The sequence below is a fragment of the Papilio machaon genome, chromosome W (assembly GCF_912999745.1).
Source record: "Papilio machaon chromosome W, ilPapMach1.1, whole genome shotgun sequence".
Lineage (NCBI taxonomy): Eukaryota > Metazoa > Arthropoda > Insecta > Lepidoptera > Papilionidae > Papilio > Papilio machaon.
Window position 1 is genome coordinate 2,150,401 of NC_060015.1, and position 25,763 is coordinate 2,176,163.

The 25,763-nt window shown below is 39.0% G+C and overlaps 3 protein-coding genes across 3 annotated transcripts; all 3 read right to left on the bottom strand.

Annotated features, from left to right (window-relative positions):
- Window positions 1-13,448: 13,448 nt before the first annotated feature.
- On the bottom strand, window positions 13,449-16,029 carry LOC123722865. The gene has a single exon (XM_045685435.1). It carries the CDS (start codon window positions 16,027-16,029, stop codon window positions 13,525-13,527), a length of 2,505 nt encoding a protein of 834 aa, XP_045541391.1. The 3' UTR covers window positions 13,449-13,524.
- Window positions 16,030-16,035: 6 nt separating this feature from the next.
- Window positions 16,036-16,851, bottom strand: LOC123722866. The gene has a single exon (XM_045685436.1). It carries the CDS (start codon window positions 16,849-16,851, stop codon window positions 16,036-16,038), a length of 816 nt encoding a protein of 271 aa, XP_045541392.1.
- A 1,350-nt stretch (window positions 16,852-18,201) lies between these two features.
- LOC123722867 lies at window positions 18,202-19,024 on the bottom strand. Its single transcript, XM_045685437.1, has 2 exons — window positions 18,511-19,024; window positions 18,202-18,260 (listed from the first exon to the last, which is right to left on the bottom strand). Exons 1-2 carry the CDS (start codon window positions 19,022-19,024, stop codon window positions 18,202-18,204), a joined length of 573 nt encoding a protein of 190 aa, XP_045541393.1.
- Between the last annotated feature and the right edge of the window lie 6,739 nt (window positions 19,025-25,763).

The following is a 25,763-nucleotide window of genomic DNA, read 5'->3' on the forward strand; positions in this document are numbered from 1 at the left end:
ATATATGTTATTAATTTAATGAATTAATGACACTATTATGTGTATGCATGTTCTTAATAGTAATGCACGTAATAATAATACTGTCTTCTGTGCTTTGGTGACAATATTATTGGTTATTAAACAATGTTATTGATCTTATTTATTATTAGTATGATTATTGTAAAATAAGAAAATAAGTAATTTATTCCATAATTATTCTAAAATGATATTTGGTCGGAATAATATTTTTTTCATTCTCTAAAAGAGGTTACTATAATTTTGTTTGCCAATGTTTCTATCTTTATATATTAATGGGATTAATATGCGTAGGATAATAGCTGTTTAAGTCATTTCAACAGAGAATAGAAGTAAGTTCGTATTCATGGATGTTTTATTGTAGATGTTAATACATATCTATAAATGTCTATTAAATTTTTTGTCATTTAACAGAAATCTATATGTCGTGAAAATATGCACAATAAAGTAACCTACATAAATCATCATGTCCTCCTTGGCCTTATCCCACTCACGAAGGAACAGAGCTGGTTCATCTTTCAGATCCATCTAACTTCAATCGCATCCATCCATCTCGTACTAGGCCTATGTATGTATCCTTCTCTAAAAAAATACATACTGTTTTCATTATATAAGTTTAAGATAAATGTTTGTAACAATGTTCAAGTATTTTCAGATATGTTCAGTGTATTTTTCTCTAATAAATGTTGTGATGAAGTAATTCTTTTTTTTTAAGCAGCCACCTTTTGTTTGAGAAAAGCAGACATTATGCCTGGTTTACATCATGCCAGTACAGTAGGACTTGAGCAATTAAAATCAGCGCTGGCATACAACTAAAATAAATAAAATAAGCCTTTATTGCTGTTTAACAAAGATACTATACTTAATCTCTAAAATAATAGGTCCTTACATATGAAATTGGCGTTTTTCGTACTGGCCACTTTAATCGCGAATTTCTCCTCTTTGGTAAGGAATTCCAAATTCAAATTTGTACAGCTATAGACTCATGTATTTGTGGTTCGATGACCGTCATTCATTTGTTTTTTTTCTTCTGTTTTTTTCTGTTTGCGTCACTCATTTTACAAAATGGAAAACTTAAAATATCGCATTATTTACGAGTACGAGTTCCGCCGTGGCACTAGTGCTGCGGAAACGAATCGAAGGGTGAATGATGTGTATGGCGGTCGTGTTGCAAAAGTAAACACAGTTCGTTTTTGGTTCCAACGTTTTCGTTCTGGAAATTTCGATCTGCAGAACAAGCCCCGTGGACGGCCTGAGATTCAAGTTGATAATGAAGAGTTGAAGGCTATTGTGGAAGCGGATCCATCGCAAACCACGTCCGAGTTAGCTGCAGGCTGCGATGTTAGTGATAAAACTGTTTTAATTCACTTGAAGCAAATTGGGAAGATTAAAAAGCTTGAAAGGTGGGTACCTCACGAATTGACTGAAGCAAACCGGCAAACGCGCGTCGACTGTTGCGTTACATTACTAAACCGGCACAATAATGAAGGTATTTTAAACCGAATCATTACCTGTGATGAAAAATGGGTTCTTTACGATAATCGGAAGCGCTCAGCGCAATGGTTGGATCCTGGCCAGCCAGCCAAATCCTGCCCCAAGCGAAAATTAACCCCAAAAAAGTTACTTGTAAGCGTTTGGTGGACTAGTGCCGGTATTGTTCATTACAGTTTTCTCAAATCTGGCCAGACTATTACGGCTGATGTCTATTGTCAGCAATTGCAAACCATGATGGAAAAGCTAGCGGCTAAACAACCTAGGCTGGTCAATCACTCCACGCCACTGCTGCTTCACGACAACGCTAGACCACACACTGCGCAACAGACGGCTACTAAATTAGAAGAGCTTCAATTGGAAAGTCTAAGACATCCTCCGTACTCCCCGGACCTTGCTCCAACAGATTACCATTTTATTCGAAATTTGGATAACTTCTTGCAAGGGAAAAAATTCAACTCCGATGGGGCAGTCCAAATCGCCTTCAAAGATTTTATTGATTCCCGTCCGACTGGTTTTTTTAGTAAAGGGATCAAAGAACTACCTATGAGATGGCAAAAGTGCATAGAAAATAATGGTTCATACTTTGATTAATTAAATATATTATATTAAAAAATATTAGACTTTTTGTTCCTCCCATACAAAACGCCAATTTCATATGTAAGGACCTAATATTAAACATAGAAGTCAATCCTTATATTACATTATGTTTGTATCGGCAACGGTTTGATTTTCTGTAACAGCTTGTCTTTCGACAAAGGCCTCCTCTAAGTCTTTCCACTCTTCTCTGTCTTTTGCGACTCAGATCCAGCACGGTCCCGCTAACTTTTTAAAATCGTCCTCCCAACGCTTAAATTGTCTACCTCTGCTTCTGTGACCGTCCCGTCCATCTCCATTTTAGTCTTCTGTACGTAGAAGTTGCGTTATTGAACTTAGTTCGTTGTTTTATTTCCACTTGTCTTATTCTATCTCTTCTCCGTACTTCTGCAACACTCCTTTCTATACCATTTTGGCACACTTCCAGCTTTTTATGTTGTTGTTCTGTTAATGCCCATGTCTGACAACCGTACGTCAGGCAGGGTAGTATGCACATGTTAAATATTTTCCTTTTTTCAGACATGGGCATATCTTTGTTTTTCATCACCTCACTGAGAGACCAAAATCTTTTCCACGTGTTTGCAACCCTACGGTCTATTTCTTTCTGCATTGTTTGTTCTGTTGAAACCATTTGACCTAAATAAATATATTCGGTTACGTTTTCTATTATCACGTTATTTACTTTTATTGTATAGTTGTCTGTTGTATTACTCATTATTGTAGTTTTGGTTGTGTTCATCGTAAGTCCGGCTTTTGCACTTTCATCCGATAGTTGCTGCAACATTTGTTCTAAAGTTTTTGGACATTCAGAGAATAAAATAAGGTCATCTGCAAAACGCAAGTGATTAAGGTTCTCGCCGTTTATATTGAGACCATTATTTGACCAGTCTACGTTCCGGAATATCATTTCAAGTACTGCTGAAAACAGTTTGGGCGAGATGGGATCGCCTTGCCGAACACCTCTTTCGATTTGAAATTCTTCACCTATAGTTTCTAGCTTGACTTGTGCAGTACTATTTTCGTATATGTTTTTGAGAATACTTATATATTTATATTGGACGCCTTGACTTTCTAAAGCATTTCATATATATGTGTGGTCCAAGGTGTCAAACGCTTTATTGAAATCCACAAATCCTAAATAGTAAACTTTATTATATTCCTTGTATTTTTGCAGTACCTGTTTGAGAACATGGATGTGGTCTACAGTTGAAAAATTTCTACGAAAACCTGCTTGTTCTTTGGCTGATTTTCGTTGAGCGTTGCGGCTATTCTTGATAGCAATATTTTTGAAAACACTTTATAGATGTTTGACATTAAACTAATCGGTCTATAGTTTCCAATATTGCCTTTGTCTCCTTTTTTATGTAGTAATATAATCACCGATTTTGTCCAATCCTTAGGTATTATTTGCGTCTCAATTATTTCGTTAAAAATGTCTGTAAGTGTTTCCGCAATCACAGGTGCTGTAGATTTAAGAAACTCGTTAGTTATATTGTCTACTCCGGGGGCTTTACATAGTTTCTGAGTTTTAATAGCTCTTAATGTTTCTATTTGAGTATTTTAGGTATTATTTCATTTTCTTCTAATAATATATTGTTCGTAGGTTCTAAAATATTATGTTGACATTTGTATAAGTTTTTGTAGTAATCAGTGGCAATTTTAATGATTTCGGACCTTCCAGTACAGTATTTTCCTTCTTTACTTTTAGCACTAGGAATCCATTCTTTTTGAGAATCTAACTCTTTAATAGCTTTCTTTATACCTCCTGTTTTTTCGATGTGTTTCTGTAGATTTCTTGTTCTTTTTGTTTTTCTGTCCTTTCTTATTTGTTCGTTTATCTTTTTGCTTAGTTCAGATATCTTTTTCCGTGTTTCTTCTATCTCTATCTATCTGTGTGTTTCTCTATCTATCTTTTTCTTTCGATAAAAGCATTTTCCTTTCTTCGAGTAGTTTTTTGGCTTCACAGGAAATAGATCTTTTTGTTTCCAAGTTTGTCCTTTTTGTTTCCGTTGTTAGTGCTTTTAATAGATAGTTGTATTTTCCTTGTATTGAGTTACTAACTTTATCAATATTCTTTAAAGCGCTCGTTATGTTATTTAAAAGCATATCGTTATTGCTAGTATTTGCTACCGGTATGAATTTGTTTTGAAATTTTCGGCTCTTCCTATAATTTGCAGTTAATGTTCCACGAACCATTTTATGATCTGTATTAAAATTAAAGTTATTCAATGTCGTGACGTCTTTGAATACATTTCGTTTATTTGATAAGATGAAATCGATTTCATTTTTATAAAGCCCATTGGGAGACATCCAAGTCCATTTCTTAGCCTTTTTCTTATTGTAGAAACTGTATAAAATACTCAGCTTGTTTTCTAACGCAAATGACATTAATCTTGATCCATTATTACTCCTACTTCCAAAACCGAATTTTCCTATGGTGTAATTTTTGCCTGTTTGACATTCCCCTATCTGTCCGTTGAAATCACCCATTACAATAATATTCTTGTAGCAACTATCGATGGTGGTTTGTAAGTCTTTATAAAAGTTTTCTATCTTTGCTATATCCTCCTTTTTATCAGATTCCGTTGGTGAGTAGGCTTGTATGATTGACCACGTTTCATTTTTTCCTTTATTTAAAGGCAACTTAATATTAAGTAACGCTATTCTTTCTGAAACTCCTTTTATTTCTACTATATTTTTTGCGTATTTCTTTTTAATCATAAATCCTACACCATAAAGGCGTTTCTCCTTTTCAATGAAATATATATTTTCCGCAGTCTACTATTCCATCTCCAAATCTTCTCAGTTCGCTCAATCCCAAAATGTCCCACTTTATTTCCTCTAATGCTATTTCTAATTCTATAAGTTTTTCAGAGGTTCTTAATGACCTAGTATTAAGAGTGGCTATTTGAATTTCGCTTGTATTGTTACTATTTATTGTTTTTCCCATATTTAGAGGGTCCTGGTCGTTTTCCCCCACGATGACCAATCGGCTTGGGGGAGGGTTTTGTGTTTGCGTTTCACTGTTTTTTGTTTTGTTATTTAATTGAGTTTTCCGTTTGCCGATTTCTGGTTGCTATTGCTTTTTGTCTGTTGAAAATTAACTCCAAGAGTTTGACCTGCCTCTCATTACGTCAAACGCATTAACTCTATTGGCTTTGGAAGAGTTTAATGTTGGTTGTTTTCTAGGTTGGAGCTTAGGTGAAAAATCGGAGTTTGATGGTGAAGGTGTATCTCTTTTCCTCTTTTCATTATTGGTTCTATTTTCTTTTACTATCAGTTTATCATACTTCAAATAAGCAATATGTATTTCCCTTTGAGAGATGCAATTGGATTAATTTTATTTCAATAAAACTCCATTTGTTTGGCTCTCCATGTTTAATGTATTTCGATGCAACAACAATGACATTTTTACAGACAGATAATTGACAGATCAAAATTTTTATTTGACAGATGGATTTCATTAAAAATATTTGTTTGTTATAAACATGCTCCCGAGGGAAAACAGGTTAACTGACAAGAACAAAATATTAACTGTAGCTAATAATCTAACATACAATTTTTATACTAAATATCAAGCGGACTGTAAGATTTTGTTGGGCTGTCAAAGCTTAAGATTTGAAAAAACTACATGAATTTACAGTTACATGTTACAACAATTTACAAGAATATAATTATATATAATTTACAATAATGCAACAGGTAAAAACAATGTTCAGTAATTATAAAACTTTGAAATACAATATTTTCTTTACTTAGTAAGGCTTTAAGGTGTAATTTTATAAATTACTAGCTGTGCCCGCGACTTCGTCCGCGTGAAATTCTGTCTTCGGATAGGATTTTTTAAGGCTAATTATTGTACTTAACCGACTTGTTATGACTTGATGCATGGATGTAGAAGAACATATGTTTCGGCAGTTATCTGTGTCGGATTGGGAGGGAGCCGTCCGCAGTGTGTCACCACTGTGTCGGTTGCCTTGACGACACGGCACAACACACGCTGGCGGAGTGCCAGGCTTGGTCGGCACAAAGGCAGGACCTCATGGCCGTAGTTGGGGAGGACCTCTCCCTGCCGGCCATAGTAAAAGTCATGGTGGGATCCCATGACGCATGGCATGCCGTGCAGGGATATTGCGAGGAGGTCATACGCTTAAAAGAGGACGCGGAACGAGCTAGGGAGGCGTCCAGTCAGGACCCCAACCGGAGCCGCCGCAGAGGGGGGAGGAGGAGAGCGTTCGCTCGAACCCTGCCACACTGACAGCACTCGAGTGGCGAGCTAGGGGGAAGCTCGTCACTCTGAGTTGATGAGGAAGCGCTGGTTTCCCGCGCGCGCACGAGGCACGATGATTGCAGCGGAGGCGTCAGCCAATCACCACTGGGGAGTGTGATGAATGCTTTAGCGTGCCCACACCCTGGTGCTCGGTGAGCTGAGGGAAACAGTGGGGTTTTAGTCGGTAGTCTTCTGTAGGAGGGAGTCCGACATAACCACCGCGCCTTTCCCCTCTAGGGCGCGGTGGTATGCGTAACCCATTTCCCCACTATACAAAAAAAAAAAATGGATGTAGAAGAACATAGAGAGAGGTGTGCCAGGACCGCGCCAAATGTCTAAAATATTCCAAAACAAAATTTCATACCCTTTTATTTCCATCCCCATTTTATTTAGCACCCTTGAGGGTAACATTTTTTCACACGTTGAATTTCATATTTGTTTAAATATAATTAGCAGCATTGAAAATAAGTTTCAAGCCTATTACTGTAAAAATGACCATAATTCCATACAAACTTTCAGCCCCACTTTCACCCCCTTATAAACCCTTTTTCGCGTTAAAATGTGCCCTATGTCCTTCCTCAGGCTCTAACTAAAAATTGGTAAGGGTAATAGCAAAACATATTAAACAAAACATTCACCAAAATCTCACATATTGCCAAACAAAATTTCATCCCCTATTGTTATTTAGCACCCTTGGGGGTAAAATTTTTACAAAAAAATTATTTCATATTTATTTATATCAAATTAGCAGCCTTAAAATAAGTTTCAAGCTTGTAACTGTAAAAATGACGATAATTCCATGCAAACTTTCACCCCCACTTTCAACCCCTTATAACTCCTTTTTCGCGTTAAAATGTAGCCTACGTCTTTCCTCAGGCTCTAGACTAAATATTGGTAAGGGTTACAGCAAAGCATATTAAACAAAACACTCACCAAAACCGAACAATTTGCCAAACAAACTTTCATCCCCTATTGTTATTTAGCACCCTTGGGGGTAAAATTTTTACAAAAAAAATATTTCATATTTATTTATATCAAATTAGCTGCCTTAAAAATAAATTTCAAGCTTCTAACTGCAAAAATGACGATAATTCCATACAAACTTTCACCCCCACTCACAACCCTTTACAATCCCTTTTTCGCGTTAAAATATAGCCTATGTCCTTAGTAAATTAGTAATTGGTAATTGGTAATTGGTAATTAGTAATTGGTAATTGGTAATTGGTAATTGGTAATTGGTAATTGGTAATTGGTAATTGGTAATTGGTAATTGGTAATTGGTAATTGGTAATTGGTAATTGGTAATTGGTAATTGGTAATTGGTAATTGGTAATTGGTAATTGGTAATTGGTAATTGGTAATTGGTAATTGGTAATTGGTAATTGGTAATTGGTAATTGGTAATTGGTAATTGGTAATTGGTAATTGGTAATTGGTAATTGGTAATTGGTAATTGGTAATTGGTAATTGGTAATTGGTAATTGGTAATTGGTAATTGGTAATTGGTAATTGGTAATTGGTAATTGGTAATTGGTAATTGGTAATTGGTAATTGGTAATTGGTAATTGGTAATTGGTAATTGGTAATTGGTAATTGGTAATTGGTAATTGGTAATTGGTAATTGGTAATTGGTAATTGGTAATTGGTAATTGGTAATTGGTAATTGGTAATTGGTAATTGGTAATTGGTAATTGGTAATTGGTAATTGGTAATTGGTAATTGGTAATTGGTAATTGGTAATTGGTAATTGGTAATTGGTAATTGGTAATTGGTAATTGGTAATTAGTAATTGGTAATTGGTAATTGGTAATTGGTAATTGGTAATTGGTAATTGGTAATTGGTAATTGGTAATTGGTAATTGGTAATTGGTAATTGGTAATTGGTAATTGGTAATTGGTAATTGGTAATTGGTAATTGGTAATTGGTAATTGGTAATTGGTAATTGGTAATTGGTAATTGGTAATTGGTAATTGGTAATTGGTAATTGGTAATTGGTAATTGGTAATTGGTAATTGGTAATTGGTAATTGGTAATTGGTAATTGGTAATTGGTAATTGGTAATTGGTAATTGGTAATTGGTAATTGGTAATTGGTAATTGGTAATTGGTAATTGGTAATTGGTAATTGGTAATTGGTAATTGGTAATTGGTAATTGGTAATTGGTAATTGGTAATTGGTAATTGGTAATTGGTAATTGGTAATTGGTAATTGGTAATTGGTAATTGGTAATTGGTAATTGGTAATTGGTAATTGGTAATTGGTAATTGGTAATTGGTAATTGGTAATTGGTAATTGGTAATTGGTAATTGGTAATTGGTAATTGGTAATTGGTAATTGGTAATTGGTAATTGGTAATTGGTAATTGGTAATTGGTAATTGGTAATTGGTAATTGGTAATTGGTAATTGGTAATTGGTAATTGGTAATTGGTAATTGGTAATTGGTAATTGGTAATTGGTAATTGGTAATTGGTAATTGGTAATTAGTAATTAGTAATTAGTAATTAGTAATTAGTAATTAGTAATTAGTAATTAGTAATTAGTAATTAGTAATTAGTAATTAGTAATTAGTAATTAGTAATTAGTAATTAGTAATTAGTTTTCATAAATTGGAAGCAAACAAACCTTATTTGCTGCCATACATTTTGTACTCTTATTGGGAAGTAGAAGTTCAACAACTCTAACTTTGTTTTCCTTGCCAGGGAAGACATTTGATATACGAGCAAGGGGCCACCATAAGGGAGGTGTTTTCTCTTTAATCAAAACTAATTGACCAGTTTCTAAATTTTTCATGGGTAATTTCCATTTTGGTCTATTTTGTAATTGAGCCAAATAGCAATTTTGCCACACCTTCCAAAAGTGCTGTACTTTTTGAATACATTGTTTCCAGAAATTTAGTCTATTACAGTTTACTTGAGTGTAGTCCATCTCAGGAACTGAATTTAGTGGCCTGCCTATTAAAAAGTGCCCTGGCGTCAAGCAAGTGAAGTCTAAAGGGACCTGTAACTCTGTAACCGGGGTTAGCGGCCTTGAATTCAGGACACCCTCTACCTGCGTTATGATTGTATTGAACTCTTCATAGGTAAAAACTGATTTTCCCATGACACGCTTGAAAAGATGTTTCGCACTTTTTACTCCCGCTTCCCATAATCCACCAAAAGTGGGAGAGTAACTGGGAATGAAATTAAATTTTACACCTTGCATGGCAAAATAGTTAGTTACTTTAGAAATATGTTCGTTATTTTGATTTAATTTATACAAACTTTCAAGCTGATTACAGGCACCTTTGAAAGTAGTGGCATTGTCACAATATATCTGATCTGGTAGGCCTCTTCGTGAAATAAAGCGTTTTAACGCGGCTAAGAAGGTATCTGTGCTCATATCGGAAACAAGCTCCATGTGTATGGCTTTCGTTAAAAAGCATACAAACAATGCAACATATCCTTTTGTTATTAAAGGCTTTCGTATCTATTCTACTTTGCTTTATGTCAAATGGACCACAATAGTCTATGCCTACTGTTTGGAAAGGAGATCCTGCTTGCAGTCTACTTGTGGGGAGAGACCCCATCATTTGTGCAGCCGCTTTAGACTTGAGTTTAAAGGATTGAATGAATGTTTTTCTTTACCTCACGTATACCATTGATCAGCCAGTATTTTTGTGATAAACTGAACAACGTAAGTTTGGGCCCTACATGTAGCAAGTTTAAATGCTCACGCTGTATAATGAGATTGATTATGTGACATGATTTTGGAAGCAACAGTGGGTGCTTTTGATTGTATGGCACATTGGCATTATTGATTCTGCCACCTACTCTTAGGGAACCATGTCCATCAATGAAAGGACTAAGTGACAAAATGTGAGACTTGATAGGTAAATTATTTTTTAAACAATGTGTTACGAATTGATTCGTTAATCTTTGACACTTCATACTCTTTGTCGATGCTTTCTGTTCGCGTGCCCTTCTCTTCCCTTTTCAACTTCTGTTACAACAGACAACAGTGTAAAAACGTGTTACAAATAAATTAATTACAAGATCCAGACTTTTATTCAAGAATCTAATGTTAAAACATAACATTTTTGGTCCTTCGAGCCTACGAGAGTACCGTGAGTGCAATATCACAATTTATTATTGTATATTAATTTTATTCGACAACGCCGACTACAATAAAAAATGGCGACACAAGAAGATGGTGGCGAAAGAAATATCTTAGACAACTTAAAAGTACAAAGAAGTTCCATCAAAGGAAAACTTACTCGCATATTTAATTATATACAAAATTACGATCTTACAAATAATTTATACGAGATAAAAGCAAGACAATCGGAAGTTGATAGAATCTTCCAGAAGTTTGACGAGGTGCAATCCAACATAGAACTTTTAGATTATGAAGATACAACTCGGAACGAACAAGAACGTAGCAGTTTCGAAAATAAATATTTCAGTGTAAAAGCAAAAATAGAGGAACTACTATGCGGACCCATTGTGCAACCAAATACATCAAACATTTATGATCGTCTTAGCTCCAATACGAATTCAGACTACAGAAAACCTAGAAACTACCTAGAATAAAACTACCGCAGTTAGAGCTGCCGAAGTTCGACGGTGATATAAGACAATGGCCTGCATTCAAGAACATTTTCATGGCCTCCGTGGATAGTACTGACATACCAGTCGTGAATAAGCTACAATATCTGAAAACGGCATTAACTGGAGAAGCTGCTGGTCTTATATCTTCACTACTAATTACTGAAGAGAACTATGTCAGGGCTTTAGATATCCTCAATCAAAGGTATGAAAACAAAACTATAATTGTTAATTTCCATTTGAAAGCTATTACCAACTTTACTACTATAACTAGATATAATCTAAAAGAATTTCTTGTCACATTGCAGCAAAGTTTAGATTCTTTAAAAGCTATAAATTTGCCTGTCGATAGTTGGGATGTATTATTAGTATTCTTAATATCACAAAAATTAGATAACTCATTGCGTGCTGCATGGGAATTGAATAGGAAAGAAAACACTATTGCTAGTTTGGGTGAGCTACTTGAGTTTATGAATGGTCGTAGAACTGCCTTTGAATTAATAAATGATAAATTTTATGAAAAACATAGTTCAAAATTATCTTATGTTGCCTCTGTTGAAGTTAATACATCTTGCATATTATGTAAAAAACCACATTATCTGTATAAATGTCCAAATTATCTTGAATTACCAGTACATGATCGTATAGAATTAATTAAATCTAAGTCTTTGTGTTATAACTGTTTACAGCCTTACCAAGTTAAACATAAGTGTTCAAAATATAAATGTCAAATGTGTCGTGGTAGACATCACACCACTATACATTATGAGAAAACTCAACAGGTTAGTCATGCTTCAATGAATGTGTGTGACAACCAACAAACATATTCTCTACAAAATGCTACTCCAATAGGTACACCTAACACTAATACTAACATTAATAACTATCACATGCAACCACATGCATCTAACTTACAATCACAAAATGTGACATCTAATCAAACATCTCTTCTACATGAAAATACTAATACTACTTCTACTGTATTAATGTCTAACACTAATAAACAACAAATATTGCTTTCTACAGCTATTGTGCAAATACAAGACTCTTTGGGCAAGTGGGTGAACGCGCGAGCTCTTCTGGATGCTGGGAGCCAGGTAAACATTGTTACCCACAGACTAGCCTCTGCATTGCGACTTAATTTCCAGTATGATGCTTGTGTCATACAAGGTGTTGGCAACAGTCATTCTCAATCACAAGTTAGTATCAATACAAATATTTCATCTCGTTACAATGATTACAAAGCTAATCTCACATTTATAGTGATGGACAATATTGCAGTGCCATTACCTCATAACTATATACCCACACATACATGGCACATTCCACCTAAGGTGACAAATACTCTTGCTGATCCTACATTTTTCATACCCAGCACGGTTGATCTACTCATTGGGGCAGAACTATTCTATTCATTATTATTAACAGGCCGAATAAAACTTGGTTCACATTTACCTTTCTTAATAGAAACTATATTTGGATGGGTCGTTTCTGGTGCATATATTCCAGATACTCAACAACTTACAAAAAACTGCATAACACATATTAGTATGCATCTATCTTATAACTCTACAGACAAATTACTTCAGGCTTTTTGGGAACAGGAGGAGTTGCCTCAAAAACAATTACTCTCCCCTGAAGATAAATATTGTGAAAACCTATTCATATCTACTACTATGCAAGACAATAATGGCAAATACATAGTAGATTTACCTATACAATCTGAAAAGCTCAAAGAGCTAGGTAATTCTTTCAAAACTGCTTATAGTTGCTTACTTAAACTTGAGTCAAGATTTAACAAAGATGCTAGCCTACATAAACAATACAAAGCATTCATTAATGAGTTTTTAGAGCTTGGACATGCACACTATATTGAAAACTTCTCGTCTTCAGATGACCATGCTTATTACATGCCTCATTAGACCTCATTAGACCTATCTGTGCCGTACACGACGGGTTCGGGTCCCGCGGCACAACCTGCCTTAGACTACGTATTGCAATGGTTGGCGTAAATATTGAAAATATATGAACTGGCACTCACCCACTCGATGCCCCGTTCACCGCCTGCAGGTGCCTGGTCACTCTGTCGGTGTCAGTCGAGTCAAAAAAGTCACAGTCATACAGTCTAAAGGCGCCAGCAATGCTGCACTCCTGATGCACCCGATGCACCGCTTCCCGTAAGCGCCCTATAGACGCGTCCTTTACCGAACCGAACGCGGAACCGTTAACTTAGCGACCCTGTACGCTAAATATAAGACACGTCCGATGAGCTATCCAACTGCCGACCACTTTTTATGCTGCCACGATGCGTTCTGTCGACTCACTCCTTCCCCGCACAAGCCCCCGCAGGCCCCGCGCCCGTCCGTAGCGGAGAGGGATTTCCAACTACCCGCTTGTGCGGGAGAATAAAAATGAGTCGACCTACCAACATAAAACCCGTATTGGTCAACCGCGAAATTCAAAACGGCATTAACACGACGTAAGCACATTGCAACTATACCGAACAGTCCCCCGCCCCAGCCAGACGATACCTGGCTGCGTCCAAACTCCTTAATGGAAAATTATACTTAAGATACTGGGAGTCGGGAGAGAGTTGCGACCGCTCGCTTTAACACCGAGTTGCCTACTAACACCTCTGCAACTCGAGGAATACCGTCCGCGCCTACAATTAGCCTCAGGATTCGACCCCGTCTCCAAGACAGCGTTGGCATGTTCAACTCTTTCACTAAGACGAGATCCCCAACCTTAGGTGGGTCAGTCTTGTCACACCATTTAACCCGTTGCTGCAACAAATGGAGGTACTCTAAGCTGAATCTCCGCCAGAAGCTTTGGGAAAGTTGTTGCAGCAACTCGAAACGAGTTAACCTATTTAATGGGGTCTCCGTATAAGGATACTCCGGTAGTGCGGTGAGGGGTCCACCGATCAAAAAATGACCAGGGGTCAAAACCTCCAAATCATTAGGGTCCGATGATACAGGACACAGTGGACGGGAATTCAGAACCGCCTCAATCTTACAAAATACCGTAGCCAACTCTTCGAAGGTGAGCACTGTTTCACCGATGACTCGTCGAAGATGAGTCTTTGCCACCTTCACAACCGCTTCAAAAATTCCACCCCAGGATGGAAATGCAGGGGGATCGAATCGCCATTCTATACCGCGTTGAGACATGTTGGAAGCTATTGAAACCTGATTGTCTTTCAAAAACGTAAAGACTTCCGAAAGGTACCGATCTCCACCCTTGAAGTTAGTCCCACAGTCGGACCGAATTAAACTCGGTAATCCTCGACGACTAACAAACCGGGACAAACAAGCGATAAATGCCTCTGTGCTCAACGCCGACACTACCTCTAAATGTACGGCCTTGGTGGAAAGGCAAACGAAAACGCACAGGTAAGCCTTCGTCACCTTAGCATTTCGTAACGTTGACGACTTAACTTGAAATGGACCTGCAAAATCCGTACCAACTCCAGAAAACGGCTTCGAAGCTCTAACCCGATCTGGAGGGAGGTCACCCATTTGTGGTTGTACTATTGCGGCCTTCAACCTATAACACGGAATGCAGCGGAAAATAACGCTTCGTATAACTCGCCGTGCAGACAAAATCCAAAACTCCCTTTGGAGGACGGCTAGGAGTGTTGATAAACCTGCGTGAGAGTTCTTCACGTGCCGATCAGTTATCAAAAGTCGTACCAGAATGCTGTCCTTAGGCAACAGGAGAGGATGTCGAGCCGCATAAGGTAAGTCCGCATTTCGTAATCTACCCCCGACTCGTATCAAACCCTTGTCATCAATGAAAGGGTTGAGCCGTGCAATGGCACCCCTTAATTTATCCCCCTTTCGTAAACTAATTATTGCTGTTTGGAAACTTTGACCCTGCTCTAAACGCACCCAGAACAACAATGCTTCCCTTCTTTCCTCCGGGGTAAGCACGGGAGAAGACTGCCTATCGGACTTATTCCGAGTGTTATAAATAAAACGTTTAACCCATCCCGTCACTCCTAACAATTTATCAAGGGAGCTAAACCGTCCGAGCAATTCATCTAAATTTTGTTTCGGCTCCGACTGCACCGCTAACACTCGAAGTCCTGGCAACGGTTCAACCGGGTCGACAATACTATGGGGCCAGCTACCTTCAGGTTCACACAACCAGTCTGGTCCCCACCACAACGGATGACTCAAAATAACTGAAGATTCGCAGCCCCGTGAGGCGCAATCGGCTGGATTTAGGTCCCCGGGGACATGTCTCCAATTAATATCAGCCGTCGAATCGCGAATCTGGGAAACTCTATTGGCAACAAAAACCTCCAACGCATGAACAGACGCCCGAAGCCAACAAAGAACAATTTGACTGTCGGACCATGCATAGATCTTCTCGAGGGCCACTGTTTGACCTAAAGTGGAAGCAACATGATTGAGAAGTCTCGAAAGAAGTGCAGCTCCTGAGAGCTCCAATTTAGGTATAGTCAAACGAGACCGAATTGGCGCAACCTTACTTTTCGCTATAACTAATCTTACTGTGACACTACCGTTCGTGTTGACCGAACGTATGTAGACTGCAGCCGCATAGCCCAACTCTGAGGCATCACAAAAGCCATGAAGGCTCACCTGACATTTACCAGCAGGTAAAAAGGCTCTTTCTATCTTCACCAATTGAATATCCGGAAGCGACGAAACAAAACGAGACCACGCCAACAATAACTCTCCAATGAGAGGGGCATCCCATGTAAGATTTTCCAACCAGAGTTTTTGAAGGAAACACTTTGCCCAAAACACAACCGGCGTCAACCATCCATTGGGGTCGAATATTCGGGCAACTGTGGAGAGTACCGATCGCTTAGTCCAAACTCGGGATATGTCTAAATCCTGTACACGAAACGTGAAGACATCCTGAACAGGCTGATACTGCACTCCGAGTACCGCAATGGCGTCAGGATTGTCAACGTTCTGAAAAAGATGAGGATCTTGCTGATGCTCCTTAGGTAAGCCGTCAAGGAGAGCCGGAGAGTTGGATACCCATTTCCTCAACTCATAACCACCAGCCTTTAAGATGCCAATCAACTCATCTCTCATTAATAATCATCTCTCACTCATTAATATAAGAGCCTCTCTCTCATTAGCAGCGCCGGTGCATATGTCATCGACATAAATATCACTGGACAATACAGCTGCAGCTCTAGGGAAATCCAACCGTTCACGCTCTGCCAGTTCCAGAAGCGTCCTGATTGCGATGAACGGACTCGATTTAAGACCATAGGTGTTCGTATTCAACTCATACACCGTAATTGGGCTAGAGGGATCCTCGCGCCACAATATGAGCTGAAATCTACGATCTTCCGGATGTATGATGGTCTGTCGAAACATCATTTTAATGTCCGCAACGAAAACGATCTGATGTCGGCGGAAAGCCGTCAGAATATCTGAAATGTCACGATGCAATTTAGGACCAACATGCAAACATTGATTAAGGGAGACCCCAGTAGAGGTAGGAGCAGATCCATCAAAGACAACTCGTATCTTCTCTCCCTTGAACACGGCATGATGAGGAATAAAATAGTGTTCCTGCGAACGCCAATCAAAATTGGAAACTGACATGTGGCCTAAGTCGCGATACTCCTGCATAAATTCTAAATATTTTTGTTTAAACACCGCGTCCCTCTTCATACGGCGCTCCATAGACATTAATCTCTTCTCTGCCAACAACCTAGACTGCCCAAGCGGTACGCGAGACGGAAGGAAAGGCAAACGCACAACAAACCGACCAGACCGGAGCCGCCCGATATTGTTCTGGAAGAACGCCTCACATTCCAGATACTCCGGGTTGTCACGAGGTGCTGTGGGTGGTTCTTCGACCTCCCAAAACCGCTGGACTGCATCAGCAAGAGAGAGACCCATCCTGGATGTCTACATTTGGGATGGAGGCACTCACGGGAAATGCTGGACCTATAATGACTTCACCGAGGTCGGTCGAAACAGCTGACAACCCTCCTGCCTGCAGAAGTTTGCTACCCCTTATTTGCAGTAACCCTAACACATCTGCACCTAAAAGCAGATCTACGGTTCCAGGAACATGAAAATCCGAATCAGCTAAAGAAAGACCTGAAGTTAAGTTTACAATCCCGGGGGGTAAGGAGATAAGTGGGTGCCTTCCAAGAATATTATCCATGATAATGGCCTTACAGGTGATGCGCGGATGAGGACTACCAACCGGCGAGAAACATAAAGAAACCTGTCCTACCAAATCATCCACCATAACACCACCTATACCACGGATATAATCCGCGCCTCGTTCGATCCGCAACCGTAAATGCTCCACCAGCCGCGTTGACACAATACATCCCTGGGAACCCGAGTCCAAAACCGCGCGCGCGGTTACCTGTTGACTTCGAAGAGAACCGACGCGAACCTGAGCGGTTGGTAATAAAACCGTAAGAGGAGAGGGAGGGGAGAGGATGTGTTGCGGTGGAGCATTTCGCACGAGTCAAAACTCCTCAGAATAACTACCTGGACGTGGAGGGGGCGTGGTGCGATCCTGGTCACTTAACTTCCGATGACCTTGTCGTCGCGGGCAGCGTTGCTCCAACCGGGGCCATTCAGTGAATGACTGCGGCGAGCGAATGCCGGCACTATGGGGCTCCTGTGCCGATGCGTGAATGGGGCTCCGAAGGTCCCGATTGCCCCCGCCCGTGCACGCTTGCAATTGTTGATCCCGTTGCTGCCTACGAATTGTATGGGGCCGTGATGGAGACCGCACACCACGGTGAAGGGATACCCGTTGAATAGCACCAGCCCATTGGCCATCAATTTTTATGTTCCTATCACCTACAGGAGAAGTTACCCGTTCCTGTGAATTACCTGAAGACGAGCCGTTACGGTTCCCGCAAAGCAAAAGATGGTGTCTACCCCCACACTGACCGCACGCACGATTCAACTGGCAGGACGAGACTAGATGACTACCTAGACAACCATAACACCAAAAGCGCTGACGAGCAATATTGCGCCGAGCCTGCCAGCGTAATTGTCGGAACTTGGGACAACCCGTAACACCGTGTCCTGTGCCCCGACAATAGTTACAACGAGATTCCTGTGTCTGTGCCACTGCTGCATTAACTACACGTGGTCGGTTACGGTACCCTGCCGGTAATTGATTATCAGCGGGCTTCGCTCTACGAGTACCGACGGACGGCCCCGTGGGAGGAGGGGGAAGATTCTCCGTTCGACGACACTCATCCTCCAGGAATAAAATTAGGTTGTCAAAGCTGGGAAGATGAGTGGCGGAGTCACCACCGTATTCCAGTTCAAATCTATGTTGTAAATCGTATGGTAATTTGGAAAGAATTATATGTAATAATAAAAACGACCACGTGGACACAGGTAAATCCAAACCCCTGAGACCGTTGACCGCTATTAACAACGGGTTAAGAAGCCGTGTGCGCAACGACTGCGTAACCAAAATCCTAGGTAGGCCTAGAATAGCAGCAACATGACTATCTGCTAATCGCCGAACATTCTGGTACCTACGATTGAGTAAGTCCCGGGCGATATCATAATTACCGTCAACAAGACCTAAATGTTGGACAAGGCCCTTGGCCTCTCCCGTTAACGACGCCAACAAATAGGCAAGCTTCTGAGCAGGGGTCAAATCCCTACGTTTGTGAACAATGCTTTCAAATAAATTATTAAATGCGACCCACTGATCCAAGTCACCGTTAAATTGTGGCAAATCGAGCAGCGGCAATCTACTCATGAGCGCTGGTGACGCCTCCGACTCCGCAGTAACGCGCGCGTCAGCAGCGCTTGACCCCTTAAGGCAACCTACAGCCTGAATAATTTGATCAGCCAGGTCGTCGGCCTGATCGATGTCAGCATTAATCTTCGCCATGGCATCCGCTTCTAAACCTAACTCTAGAATGCCACGGTACGCCGCATATAGATCCGCCATTTGATCGTCTAAAACCTGGTATCTAGCCATAAGGGCCTGCGCACGGTCCGGCCTAGAAATATTCAAAACCGCTGAGCCGAGCCATCTCAGCACGCCTGATATCCTAGCGGTATATTTGCCGGCCATAATTAATAAAGTTCAAAATTTTATTAATAAATAAAATTGAAGGTAGAAAATTATCGACGCTTCCAAAAACTGCTTACTACAAATAGTCGATAAAGAAAAATCTAAATGGTGGGTAGATAATTCTCGCCTTAACCAAATGTATGAAACCCGTTACAAAGAATTACATAATAAAAAAAACAAAACAAAAAAAAACAAAAAAAACTATCTCAAACAAAATGCGCTCAAAAGTAACTTAAAAAAAAACAATTTCAAACAAAATGCACTCAAAAGTAACATAAAAAAACAATTTCAAACAAAATGCACTCAAAAGTAACGTAAAAAAACAATTTCAAACAAAATTCACTCAAAAGTAACATAAAAAAACAATTTCAAACAAAATGCATTCAAAAGTACCCTAAAAAACAATCTCAAACAAAATACACTAAAAAGAAACAAAATAATGTCATGAAAACTTCTTTCTTTCTTTCTTCTCTCTTTCAAAAACCCTCTAAACTCTAAAGAAAGTTCTCTTCTTTCTTGTAACATGTCTATATTGTATAATTATTGTTATTTCGCAGTCGGTGTCGGCCGAAGTAAATAGGTGACATTTTATATTTGAGAAGTATTAGACATACTTACGTTTATGTCCCTACTTAGGCCGAAACCGACTCCAAAATAACAATAATTGTACAATATAGACATGTTACAAGAAAGAAGAGAACTTTCTTTAGAGTTTAGAGGGTTTTTGAAAGAGAGAAGAAAGAAAGAAAGAAGTTTTCATGACATTATTTTGTTTCTTTTTAGTGTATTTTGTTTGAGATTGTTTTTTAGGGTACTTTTGAATGCATTTTGTTTGAAATTGTTTTTTTATGTTACTTTTGAGTGAATTTTGTTTGAAATTGATTTTTTACGTTACTTTTGAGTGCATTTTGTTTGAAATTGTTTTTTTATGTTACTTTTGAGTGCATTTTGTTTGAAATTGTTTTTTTTTAAGTTACTTTTGAGCGCATTTTGTTTGAGATAGTTTTTTTTGTTTTGAAGTCGGCTATTTTTTTTCTTAAAATGTTTGTTTTATTTCTCAATTTTTAGTGAATTTGAAGTTCAATTACAAATTTCCTTAATACGTATAGGGACATACTCGTAAATAAGACAAATAAAGAAAAGGACTTTCCTATTTAATATGTGTGTACTTCAATACAAAAACTAATTTAGAATACACCAAATAACCACTTATCCTTTAAACAATGAAATAATTATCAAAATCGGTATACAAATTGAAAATTAACGAACTAATACATCGTAGCGTGCCTTTAATTTTGTCCAGCCGCGCGCCGCAGTAGCATTTTTCGAATGCGCGTAGTTTTTAATAATTTAATATCTTCCAAACTATTGATCAGAATTACATAGTTTAAAGGCTAATGTAATCTGCATTTAATACTCTAGCCATCAAACATATTTATTTGGATAAGGATTCATATCGAATATAATATAATAGCGCCGTAAGCTTACGACGCTGTTTTTCGTGTGCAATTTAATCGAAGTTTGTTCACAATAACATGGTTTTTGTGAGACATCCATAGATGATAGATATATGCCACCTGAGACTTTTATTTAGCAAATTTAAGGATCTATAATTACTCCATACATCATTTTAATGTAGGTCATATAGTTTGACCTACGTAAGCCCAGAAAGCAAATTTGTGCTATTCATTGTAACGCGATGTAGCATTTTTCGTTTCCGCGTAATTTTATTCTTACGATATCTCCTAAACTATTAGACAGAATGATATAGTTTCAATTGCAAATATAATCTACATTAAATTCTCTTGATAATGAACATATTTATTTACATAAGGGTTAATACTGAACTTGAATAATAGCGTCGGAAATAGGGCATGAATTTAATTAATGTTTCTAAAGAAAAAAATGGTTATTGTGAGAAAACTATAAAAGATAGATATATGCTATCGCGGACTTTTATTTAGCACATTTAAAGAGCTACAATTTGCCATACATCATTTTTATGTAGGTCCTATAGTTTAGCCTACGTAAGCGCTGAAAGCAAAAATGTCCCTAATTTCCGCAACAAATTTTGAAGCTATATTCAAAATCTACTAGTCTTCTAGTTATTTAAAAAAAAAAACAAAAAAATGGGACCCACCTGCAAGCACTTCCTTTCGATTAAAATAATTTTTATCAAAATCGGACCACCAGGGGCCGAGTTTCGCGGTAACACACATAAAAAAAAAAAAAAAAAATACAGTCGAATTGATAACCTCCTTCTTTTTGAAGTCGGCTAAAAAAAAAAAAAACAACCGTAATGAAAACCGACCAACTTAAATTATCGACGGTAACATAAAAACTACCAAACGAAAAAAAATACTAAATTAAATTATTAACCGTAATATAAAAAAAAACAAATTAAAAAATCACCAAATTATATTATGCACCGTAACATAAACTACAAAAAAACCGTTACGTAAAAAAACCCTAATTTAAATATACTAGAAAAACCCGTGAAATTACTCAAATATTAAACTATTATGAAAGAACCCTAAATGAAATAATCTAAACTATACGAAATCAATAAACGGAACCCTAAAAGCCGCCGTATAATTAAATATTACGTAGCAATCGTACAATTAAAAATTTAACGTAAACGACCCGATTAAAAACCTAATATTGTACGACGTAATATGTTATAATATTCTGTATTCCGTTATATTCCGCGCGAGAAGGACGTTACAATATTTCGCCAAGCAATGTAAATACGTACCCGAAAAACACGTAACCCGAATATAACCACGCGGTTATAACCTACGTGTTAACCTAACCACGCTCTGCTACCATCGAATTGTGCCGTACACGACGGGTTCGGGTCCCGCGGCACAACCTGCCTTAGACTACGTATCGCAATGGTTGGCGTAAATATTGAAAATATATGAACTGGCACTCACCCACTCGATGCCCCGTTCACCGCCTGCAGGTGCCTGGTCACTCTGTCGGTGTCAGTCGAGTCAAAAAAGTCACAGTCATACAGTCTAAAGGCGCCAGCAATGCTGCACTCCTGATGCACCCGATGCACCGCTTCCCGTAAGCGCCCTATAGACGCGTCCTTTACCGAACCGAACGCGGAACCGTTAACTTAGCGACCCTGTACGCTAAATATAAGACACGTCCGATGAGCTATCCAACTGCCGACCACTTTTTATGCTGCCACGATGCGTTCTGTCGACTCACTCCTTCCCCGCACAAGCCCCCGCAGGCCCCGCGCCCGTCCGTAGCGGAGAGGGATTTCCAACTACCCGCTTGTGCGGGAGAATAAAAATGAGTCGACCTACCAACATAAAACCCGTATTGGTCAACCGCGAAATTCAAAACGGCATTAACACGACGTAAGCACATTGCAACTATACCGAACACTATCCTATCATTAGACCTGAGAGTGTTTCTACAAAATTACGCACAGTATTTAATGCCAGCGCTAAGACATCTAGTGGTTTATCTCTTAATGATATTCTATATGAGGGTCCTAACATTTACAATGATATATTTGATATAATACTTTGCTTCCGACTTTATAAATATGCTTTCATTTGTGATATTGTTAAAATGTATAGAAATATCTGGGTTAATCCTAAATTTACAGCCCTACAGAGAATTTTATGGCGGAATTCAAACACAGAACCACTGAAATGCTTAGAACTAAAAACTGTTACATATGGTACTAAGAGTGCTCCTTTCCTTGCTTGCCGCACAATGCAACATTTAGCTGATAAATACATAAACACTCATAAGCTAGCTGCAGAATGTATAAAATCTAGTTCTTATATGGATGATTATTTATGTGGTGCTCAGTCCGAGCAATGTGTAGAATTATGTACTCAGCTCATTGACTTATTGAGTAAAGCTGGTTTCGAATTGCATAAATGGTCAACTAATCATTCAGAGATATTATCACATGTCTTAAAGTTAGATTGTACACAAACTGAGAGCAATCCTTACAACTTTTTATCTCACACTCCAGTCAAAACTCTTGGTTTACAGTGGATACCTACTAAAGATGTACTTCAACTTTCCATTCCTAATTCAAGTGACAACTCTCAATGTACCAAAAGGAATGTTTTATCTCAAATTGCACAAATATATGATCCTATTGGTTTACTATCTCCTACAATTATATTAGCAAAAATATTAATGCAAGATATTTGGAAACAAAATATAGATTGGGATTCTTTAATTCCTCAAGAATTGTTAGAAACTTGGAATATGTTCATTTCACAATTACATTCTTTAAAAGACATACAGATTCCTAGATATTACTTTTCTGATATTCCTACAGATATCATTTTGTTAGGGTTCAGTGATGCTTCACAGAAAGCCTATGGAGCATGTTTATATTTAAGAGCAACTTATCCTAACAAAGAGTTTACATGTTTTTTTTTTTTTTTTTTTTTTATAAGAGAAGGGGGCAAACGAGCAGCGGGAACACCAAGGTGTTCATCGACGCCCATGGACATCTGCAATACCAGAGGAATCGCAGATGCGTTGCCGGCCTTTGAGAAGGTGATACGCTCGCTTCTTGAAGGACCCTAAGTCGTAGCGGTTTGGAAATACCGCCGAGGACAGACCATTCCACAACGCGGCGGTACGCGGTAGAAAGCTACGCGAAAACCGCACGGTTGTGGATTGCCAGCCATCGAGGTGGTGTGGATGGAACTTGGCGGTCTGTCGGGTCGTCCGATGACGGAACTCGGCGGCAGGAATTGTTCCAAACAACTCTTCTGAGCACTCCCCGTGGTAAATACGGTAGAAAATGCAGAGGGAACTAACGTCCCTCCGCAACGCCAGAGTGTCGAGCCGATCAGTAAGAACTCGGTCGTTGACGATTCGAACCGCTCTCCGTTGTATGCGGTCAAATGGAAGAAGCTGGTACTGGGGTGCTCCCGCCCAGAGATGCGAGCAGTATTCCATGTGGGGCCGAACTTGCGCCTTATACAGCTGAAGGCGATGGCCCGGTAGGAAATACTGCTTCGCTCTGCCGAGCACGCCCAGTTTTTTGGAGGCCAGCTTGGCCTTGTCTTCCAAATGACCGCGAAACTGAACGTCGTTCGATATGTCAACGCCGAGAATACTGATACTGGCTGAGGCAACCAGGGGAGTGCCCTCGAAACGAAGATCCACGACAAAGGGTTGTTTTTTAGCGGTAATGGCGCATACTTGTGTCTTTTTGGGATTGAAATCAACGAGATTTCGCCGACCCCAATCCGAAACTTCACCCAATAGGGTCTCCAGTTCAGACACAAGTTTGGTCCGGTTCTCATTGGCAGTAGCCCGAGAAACGTTAGCGCGGGCCGTGTACAATGCATCACCCGTGCTATCGTCTGCATAACAATGGATGTTGCTAATTTGCAGCATGTCATTGATATGCAGAAGAAACAGGGTGGGCGACAGTACACAGCCCTGTGGGACACCAGCATTAATTGGTTTGGGGTCCGAGCATGCACCGTCGACAACGACCTTGATGCTTCGACCCTCCAAAAAGCTGGCAATCCAGGCGCGTAGTTTCTCGGGCAGCCCGTAGGAAGGCAGCTTCGAGAGAAGTGCTCTGTGCCATACCCGATCAAAGGCCTTGGCCACGTCCAAACTAACCGCCAGGGCCTCCCCCTTGCCCTCGATCGCCTCCGACCATCGATGCGTGAGGTACGCAAGAAGATCACCAGCTGAGCGACGCTGTCGGAAACCGTACTGACGATCGCTAATCAGCTGATGCTCCTCAAGGTACCTCATGAGTTGGCAATTGATGGTCGTTTCCATGACTTTCGAGAACAAGGTGGTAACGGCGATCGGCCTGTAGTTGGACGGGTCTGAGCTATCTCCTTTTTTCGGGATCGGGTGGATTATGGCAGTCTTCCATGATTTCGGGACAACGCCTAAGGAGTAGGAGAACCGGAACAGGCGCGTTAAAACCGGTGCCAACTCGGGAGCGCAAGTCCTAAGCACGATGTACTTTAGTAACGGCTAAGTCTAAAGTTGCACCTATTAAAAAGCAACAGTCAATCCCTAGACTAGAATTGTGTGGAGCACTACTTTAACTAGCTCAGTTAACTAACAGATTTTTAGATACAACTAAAAATAAAATCAATATTTCATGTATATGTTTATTTACAGATTCTTCAATTGTATTATGTTGGATAAAATCACCATACAAACATAAACATGACACATATGTTACCCATAGACTCATGCTTATCATTAATACTACACAGAGTGACAACTGGTATTACATTAATACTAAACAAAATCCAGCTGACTTAATTACACGAGGTGTCATGCCAAATGCACTTCCATCATGCTCTTTATGGTGGAATGGACCTTCTTGGTTAACACAAGACCAAACATTGTGGCTTATCACTGCAAATATACCTGAAAATGATAGTCAAAAGGTAATTGATTTGTCAACAACTAAAGTGGTAAATATTTGTACAAAATTAACTAAAAACTACTCATTCTTTTATGATCACTTTTGTAAGATCTCTAATTTTACTCGCTTAACTAGGTCAGTAGCATATATATTTAGATTCATATATAATTTAAAAAACAAAACTAACAAACACATTTCTTATTTATCAGTCTCTGAACTCAAACATGCACATAATTTTATCATTCAAACATCACAACATCAGTCATTCCCAAAAGAAATTAGCGAATTACAAAATGCTCAGAATAATAACACACAGTCAGATCACATAAGCACACA

What these genes read in the sequence shown, in the direction of transcription:
- LOC123722865 (XM_045685435.1), bottom strand. Translation starts at nt 16,029, where the DNA reads ATGAGAGATGAGTTGATTGGCATCTTAAAGGCTGGTGGTTATGAGTTG.
- LOC123722866 (XM_045685436.1), bottom strand. Translation starts at nt 16,851, where the DNA reads ATGGGTCTCTCTCTTGCTGATGCAGTCCAGCGGTTTTGGGAGGTCGAA.
- LOC123722867 (XM_045685437.1), bottom strand. Translation starts at nt 19,024, where the DNA reads ATGGCCGGCAAATATACCGCTAGGATATCAGGCGTGCTGAGATGGCTC. An exon ending in ACATTTAGGTCTTGTTGACG is followed by an intron (nt 18,261 to 18,510) that starts GTAATTATGATA and finishes TTTACAACATAG; the next exon opens with ATTTGAACTGGAATACGGTG.